General features: G+C 55.5%; 1 protein-coding gene across 1 annotated transcript in view; it reads left to right on the top strand.

Annotated features, from left to right (window-relative positions):
* BAHD1 (bromo adjacent homology domain containing 1) overlaps positions 1-5,278 on the top strand; it is a 25,200-nt gene extending 19,922 nt beyond the window's left edge. The window contains 5 exon segments of the mRNA XM_077764684.1: positions 1-48; positions 1,016-1,175; positions 1,565-1,641; positions 2,434-2,525; positions 3,002-5,278. The exon segment at positions 1-48 is cut by the window's left edge and continues 12 nt beyond it. Coding sequence (XP_077620810.1) covers positions 1-48; positions 1,016-1,175; positions 1,565-1,641; positions 2,434-2,525; positions 3,002-3,191 — 567 coding nt within the window. The 3' untranslated portion in view covers positions 3,192-5,278.
* Positions 5,279-7,619: the final 2,341 nt, after the last annotated feature.

The raw sequence follows: 7,619 nt of genomic DNA, 5'->3' as shown, positions 1-7,619 counted from the left end.
GGCTGGGTGCCCGTCGGGGCTGCCTGTGAGAAAGCTGTCTATGTCTTGGTGAGTGCCACCTGTTAGCCGATGGGGAGGAGGCAGGTGCCAGTGGGGACAGGCCTGCTCTAAGGTGGGTTCCAGGAACCCTGGGCTGTAGCCTGCTTCCCAGGCTTGTACCATGGGAGCCAATCATGCTGGCCCAGCCTCCTCCCCCAGCCGCACTGATCCTGTACCGTGTGCCTTGGGGAGGTCAGGGGATGCACAGTCGGTCAGAGCTGGTGGCCTCCATCTCTGTCGCCGACTCTCAGCCCTCTGAAGTGTCTGCACATCTCATCCTTGATCATGCTGTCCCTTTCTTGAATTCTAAAATGGAAGACCTTACGGAGGTTTCCTGGCTAAGTGTGCATAGGGATCACTGGGATAGGCAGAGAAAATGAGTGATGTGGGAGCTCGGGGTATGACAGATGACGAAAACGCTTGACTAAACTTCATGGAGCACTTCCTGGGTGGGAGCAGAGAACAAATAATGCATTATTCCACCCTACTACCCTGGGAGATACATATCCCATATTCCTGTAATTATCCCCATCTCACAGATGAGGAAACTGAGGCATAGCAGCAGATTAATTTGCCCAGGGCTACCCCACTTAAGGGCTTATGGGTCAAACCCAGACTGCCCCAATAAGAAGTTTGAGGACTTTGTCAGGGTTGTGGGCTTGGAGCAAGAGAGCCGGCTGTTGGGGCGTGGTGGTCATGGCACAGCCCCAGAAGCTTTTGGCCACTTTCCCAGCCCTGTTCCTATTTTTCAGTCTTTCTCCAGCTGCGGGGATACCCAATTCCTATCCTGCTCCTGAAAGCCAGGCTTAGGGAGAAGAGGCCACTGTGTAAACTCCTTTTATGGTTTCCCACCTCAGTGGTTTGACTGCCCTGAGGAAAGCACAAAGAGAATGTCTTGTGCTCCCTCCTTTCCCGCTCCTCACTCTAACCGCGGCCCCCCCCCCGGGCCTGTTTGTGTCATTGATTTGTTGCTTAGGATGAACCAGAACCAGCCATCCGAAAGAGTTACCAGGCAGTGGAGCGGCACGGAGAGACCATCCGGGTCCGGGACACTGTCCTCCTCAAGTCAGGCCCCCGAAAGACATCCACACCTTATGTGGCCAAGATCTCTGCCCTCTGGGAGAACCCTGAATCAGGTATCCCCTGCCTGGAGTCTGACCTGCTACTACTCTCCTCATGTTCTTGGCACAGAGTCTGCCTTCTGCTCAGGCAGCATCTGTCTGCTGCTAGGGGTTGCAGTGGCCTTGTGGCTTGGGTTCGATCGGCTCTTTAACTTTCCCACCGTGGGCAGCTAGGCACCTGTCCCCCCTTCCTCACCTGTCAGTGCCTGACAGCATTCCGGGCCACTGAGCTGCCAGGCTTGGCCTGAGGCGGGGGAGACGGGTGGCCGGAGCCTGCAGGACTGGGCCGGAGCCCAGGCATTAATGTTGGATGCGACTCCAGGGCAGGTCACCAGCCTGCCTACCTGTTTGAGTAACTCCGGGGTTGCCTGCTCAAGTTATGACTGCCTCTCTTGTCCCCCTAGGAGAGCTGATGATGAGCCTCTTGTGGTATTACAGACCCGAGCACTTACAGGGAGGCCGCAGTCCCAGCATGCACGAGGTGAGCCGCCTGGCATGTGTGTTGGGGAGAGTAGGAGTGACAGAGGGAGAAACTGCGGCACCAACAACATAGTTGGGGTGGCAGCCGTGGGCCGTCGAGGGATCGTCACCTTGGACGCCATCTTTTCCCAACAGTAACCCAATTCATGTTTTAAAGAGAATAGTAACTTTTGTCTTAAAAGGGGAACAGGAAGGGAGCCCCCAAGGGAGTGCCAGAATGGGAGCAAGTGGATGTGCCCTCTCGGCAGCAGGAAGGGGAGGTGGCGCTGCACACCCAGCCCCCTCTGATACCGTCTGTGGCGTGAGAGGGAGGCTTGAGAGGGAGGAGAGAAGAGACCCCAGACAGCCCTGGGCACTTTACCCAGCTGTGTGCCAGGAGAGGTAGTGCCATCAGTGTGGTCACTCCGCCCTCAGTCTGGGCTCCCTTTCACTTTGTTTCTCTTGCTGGGACTTTTAATCTCATGGAGAGATGGGCACCAGTTCCCCTCTCTTCCCTTGAGTTGGGGGTCAGGAAGCTGATGACATGGGGTGGGAGGTGGTGCTGGAACAGGCCCCTGGGTATTCTTGAGTAGGAGGGACCAGGGGAGGGACCAGAGGAGTGCCTTGGGGTGGGCGCTAGGTGAGGAGCAGTTAGGCCAGAATTCCAGCAACGCTCCCTGGCTTTCTGGGCACGAGCCAGAGTTACCTCAGGTCACGAGTCCCAGTAGCAGAGTTAATGTCCACGGTGCTTTTGGAGGTGGGTGCTTCCAACCCTGGTACCAGCAGCCTCCTCTCTCTCCTTGAGCCTTTGCAGAATGAAGTCTTTGCATCGAGACATCAGGACCAGAACAGTGTGGCCTGCATCGAGGAGAAGTGCTACGTGCTGACCTTTGCTGAGTACTGCAGGTGGGTGGTACCCTGTGCCTCTGGCTAGCCTCTCCCCTCAGACTCCCCAGGGCTGTTTCAGGGGCTATTTGAGATTCCCAAGGGGATCTCATTCGCTGGGCCTGACCTCCCAGAATGTTCTTCCTCACAGCTGCCTTCCACTGTCTGATGTTTGTAGAAGAAAGAAAAATTGTTCTTTGTCTAAGACAGAGTGGTTGGGACAGAGTTGAGGATGGTTAAGTACCGTTCTCAGAGAACCACCGAGGAGAATTGGCAGGTGTTGGGAAGGAGGCCCCAGCAGATGTGCTGCCCCAGTGACAGGGAAGACGGACTGGCAGTTGTCAGAGAGGGCACAGCCCGCAGGACAGGGATGGAGGCAGCACCAGCCCTTGTGGGGGTGGGAGGCGCTGCCCCAGCTCTCTGGGCAGGGTGGGCAAGGAATTGGGCTTCCTGCAAAGGTGGCTATGGTAAAGACAGCAAATGGTGTGTCACTGCAGATTCTGTGCCATGGCCAAGCGCCGAGGCGAGGGCCTCCCCAGCCGAAAGACAGCACTGGTGCCCCCCTCTGCAGACTACTCCACCCCGCCACACCGCACAGTGCCCGAGGACACGGACCCTGAGCTGGTGTTTCTTTGCCGCCATGTCTATGACTTCCGCCATGGCCGCATCCTCAAGAACCCTCAGTAGCCTCCTCGGGCCCACACTGAGGCTGCCCACGGGCAAGTGGGGCTTGGGGCAGGGGGTACTGCTTGAAGCACAGCACTTGGTTAAGGGGCCACAGGGGCCTGAGGTTGATGGCCTGTGGTTCTCTTGGGGGGAGGGGGGGGGAAGGCAGGGACCCCTGTGGGTACTGGGCCCTTGGGAGGGAAGGGGAGGCCAGGGTATAGAGAAAGCATCACAGCCCTCAGCTTGGCCCAGGGCACCTCTCTATGGTTGCCTGGGTGGAGACTTGAAGAAACAGTCTTCCCTGAGGCTGGGCCAAGCCTGAGGGGCATGGGGCCCTGGGGGGGAGGGGAGAGTCTTTTCAGGAACAAGGCCCTATAGGCTCTTCTTTAGCGTCCCCTGGGCCCCTCGAGGGGGAGTGGGAGCCAGCTTTACCTCACCCACTGTGACCCGCTGCTTCCCCATCAGCCTGGGACCAGGCTCTCCCAGATTTTAGCACAGCTCCCAAGTTCCTTCCTTTGAGGCATAGAGAGCCAGAGTCTGGCTTCCAGAGCATGGACTTTCTTTTTGTAGACTCGGGGCCTTTCCCTGGCTTCCTCCTTTGCCCCTGCAGTAGCCCCTGGTGCTGGGACAAGTACCCAGTGCACATAGTCATGGGTGTGGCCCACTTGTGGGAGTCAGCTTCCTGTCTGCCTCCTGGTGAGGGGCACCCAGCAGGTCTGGCTTCCCAGAACCTAACTGGTCAACATGAAGTTTGTCATGTCTGGGAGGGCAGAAGGGAGCTGGGAGGGGGTGGGGGGCAGGGGGCAAGGAAAATTGCTACCTGATTTATTGAAGATTTTTCCTCTTGCCTTACACTTGGAGGTTCTAGGAAACCTCTTGCAGAACTTCATACATGACTCTTCAAGCCACACCCACCTGAAATCAAACCAAAGGAGTGCTGTGGCTCCCCTTGCCCGCCACCCCTTACCCTAGTCTTTTGTAGATTGCACTAATTTACATCCCTGCGAAAATCAACACTGTATCAGTCCACAGACCTGCTGAGCTGCAGCCACTCACTCTAGGAGCTAAGGACTTGCATTTTCAGTTTGTTCCTGCCCAGGGGCCCTGTTCTCACCTCATGCTGCTCCCCAGAGTAGATTAGGAGGCTGAGCCCCCTCTCGTCTCTAGCCCTTTAGCCCCCTCAGTCCTCGTCCAGACTAGGCCCTGGCCCTGGGGCTCTCTGTGAGGGGGCCCTGGGGCTCTCTGTGGGGGTGGAAGCAGCCTGGTTCTTTCCTATTTGTACCAAAGAGGAGCATGGTGGGGAAGGGGGGAGGAGCACAGTGTGACTTGGGCCCTGCTTGTGAGCACTTAGGGCATACCCCCCGGGGGTAGGAGCCAAGGAGGACAGCACTCCCTCTTCTCCCCTAGGAAGCGGCAGGCACAGACCCGGCATCTAAGGAGGTGGCACTGGGTGAGGATAGTCAGGCTGGGTCTGGAGAGGGAAGTGGAAGCACATCCCGCAGGCACTCCTAGCCTTGCGTGTAGGCTGCTCCTGTTTGGTCACTGGGTTTAGGGGAGGCCTGGAGGCTTCAGAGGTGAATTTGCATACAGAGAGCCCAATCTCAAACCCGAAGGGAAAGGGCTAGGGTGCCCTTGTACTGAATAAGCTGTTTGGAGGAAGGTGTGGGGCAGTAAAAGAGGTTGGCAGAGTGGCCGTGGTGCCCCTGGAGAGCCAGGCTTGGAGTCTGCTCATTCCCAGGGTGCTTGGCCCTTCAGAGGAAGAGCTCAGCTTCACCCAGCAGGAAAGAAGGTCAAGGCCGCTCCGCCCAGAAGGCAGGGTCTGCTGCCCAGAACTTAAATGCTTTTGAAATCTCTTAGATGTCGAAATATTTTTTCGAACCTGAAAATGCAGCTGGTAGAATTTCAATGGAAGCATAATTCATGTAAAATATATTTTAGTTGATATTTTGTAAAATGCACTTTTTGTGTGTGTCGACCGTTTTCTCAGATCCTTATTTCAGTGTTTACAAGGGAGGGAGGACCTTTCCTCACCTCCCTTTTGACAGAGATTAGAAGTACTTCTTTAAGAAAAAAATAAATTTGAAAAATTGTATTGATTTAGAAAAGGATTGTTTCCTGTGTGTGCTGTCATCTTTGGGGGGGGCTGCATGTAGAGGGGCTCACTATTTATGTTGGGGGCCCCCTCTTAACCCTTGCAGTGCAGGGGCTAACTAAGGCCAGTAAACAAAACGGGCAGGAAAGTAGAGGGAAAGCAGACAGAGGAAAGGAGACAGAAGCAATGAAAACTTGGGATTGACCTCTTGGCATCATGGTGGCCAGAGCTACCAACCGGACAGTGTGAAGTCCCTGGATTGGCAGCCTTCACCTGGCCAGTGGTCTGGGAACTGGTACGTGATGAAGATAACCACCTCATCGCCCTGGGTCATGTGCCTGAGGAACTGGCCATCAGGAACTGCCCTGGGGCCTCAATATCTAGCAACTGGCACTCCTTGCAGAGGGAATGAAGGTCACATCATAGGCCAAGGGCTTGTGACTGCCTGGAACTTGGTTCACCCCAGCCCAAAGCCTTAGTGTTGACCATGCTTAGCGTGGGGCAAGCTCTGTGACCATGGGGGTTCCTGGGAGGCAGAGCACAGCTGCCCCAGTCTCCATTTTCGTAAAGACATCTGGGCCAGGTGCATTTTGATAGAGGGTATTAGTGGCACAGACACTTCTGCAGTGTGCTCTAACAAGAGTCCCATGAGGTGAGCAGTGTCCCATCATATAACACATAGGAAACTGCTGTGGAGACAAGTACCTTGCCCCAGACTCCCTCAGAGTAAGTGGCTGTTCCTGTACTCAGACTGCTTTGCTGTGACTGCGAACATAGAAGAGTCCTCAGAGGAATGAGCACACGTGGCCACATTATCAAAACTTTTTCAAAGTCATTTTTTCCTTCCTCTAGTGTAAGACATCTATTGTAAAAAACAAAACAAAACAAAAAAAACGGTAGAAAATAATCGCAACACCAGAAATCTACACTCATTGCTATTGGAAGCAAGGAGTTCAGTGAACACTGAACTTGATACAAACTTATACATCAGCCGGGGGTGCATCCTGAGATGCACCCAGCGCCCAGGCAGTGAGATGGGCAGGAGCCTGCTCTGAGAATCTGGAAAGCCAACACACTTCCCATTCCTCCCCCTCATCCCACGTGCTCTCATGTTGCTAGGGATTGAGGGCCTTCCATGAGCTCTCTAGCTTCGTCTCATCCTCCAGGAGCCCTCATGCTTATGAATTCATCTGATCATTGGTACCTCTGTTCTCCCACTAAACTCAAAGCCTCGGGCATCTTCTAGTCCTGTTCTGTTCGCCCCTCCAGTACTGTGACCTAGGGTCAGCTGCTTCCTCCGAACCATTCCATTTTGGTGGTCCATTAGTCTCGATTAGGAGGATAGGTTTTAGAATCAGACTGATCCATACAGATTCTCAGCTTCCCTAAGCCTATTTCCTCAGCTGTGGGGGGCCACTGTGACAACTGGAAAACAGCGTACCGAACGCTGAGCAGGCACCTGCCTTGGTAAATGTAGACTCTGATCACATCACTAGCCCCCTTTGGGGCTTCACTGGCTCCCCACACATACATAACAGGATGAAGTCTGGGCCCTTAGCCAGGTGCCCAGTTCTGGTGGGTAAAGACCAGCCCCTGCCATCCTAGGCCTTCCCATAGCTGCCTCTAGCCCTCGTGGCCCGCCTGGTGCTACTGAAGCATGTCTGGCTCCAGGTAGGAAGGCTGCTGCTTTGTGCCCCCAGGTCCTCGCCTTTCAAAATGTGTCTGATCTCACTAATGATCACCAGGCACAAACTGGTCATTGGTTCCTCACCAGAGATTGTCCCCGTTATCCCATTTCTTCCGGTCTGGGGAGGGGCAGACAAGAGGGGAGAAGACTCCCATTTCCAGACATTTCAGCATTACCTAGTGGATGAACACTGTAATCCACCAGGTACTGTTAAAGCTAATGGTCACCATGGAGATGAGCCACTGGTCAGTGCCTGACACTCTTGCTCCCATTTACTGGAGTAGCTGGGGCAGGGTGGGTAGGAAGAACACACTGGGACTCCGCTTCCAGCGGGAAAGGATTTCTCGAAAGTTTGGACTCGCGCAAAGCGCCGCGGGTGCCCTCTGCCTCCAGACACGCTGTTGGAGGAAGGTCTCCGCCAGGCCAGAGTGTGCGGCAGGGCACTGGGTGCCGGTCCGCTCCATGCAGCTCCCCGAGGACACGCGCTACGCGAGAGGGAGCCCTGGCCTGGGTCTCTTCTGTCTTTTGGGCGTCAGCAGCTTTTGTCTCCGAAGCAGGGAGCGCCAGGGCTGCCCTGGCTCCGGCGCCCTCTCCCGGGTGGGGGTCTGCACGCGCCCTCCCGGCCCGCTCTGTGCAGGGGCGCCCTCCTCTCTCCCCGCCCCCGGCCTGG

This window comes from Crocuta crocuta, unplaced genomic scaffold, assembly GCF_008692635.1.
Source record: "Crocuta crocuta isolate KB4526 unplaced genomic scaffold, BGI_CrCroc_1.0 scaffold102, whole genome shotgun sequence".
Taxonomy (NCBI): Eukaryota; Metazoa; Chordata; class Mammalia; order Carnivora; family Hyaenidae; genus Crocuta; species Crocuta crocuta.
The sequence above is the reverse complement of the archived record's forward strand: the minus strand, read 5'-3'. Positions and strand labels throughout refer to the sequence as shown.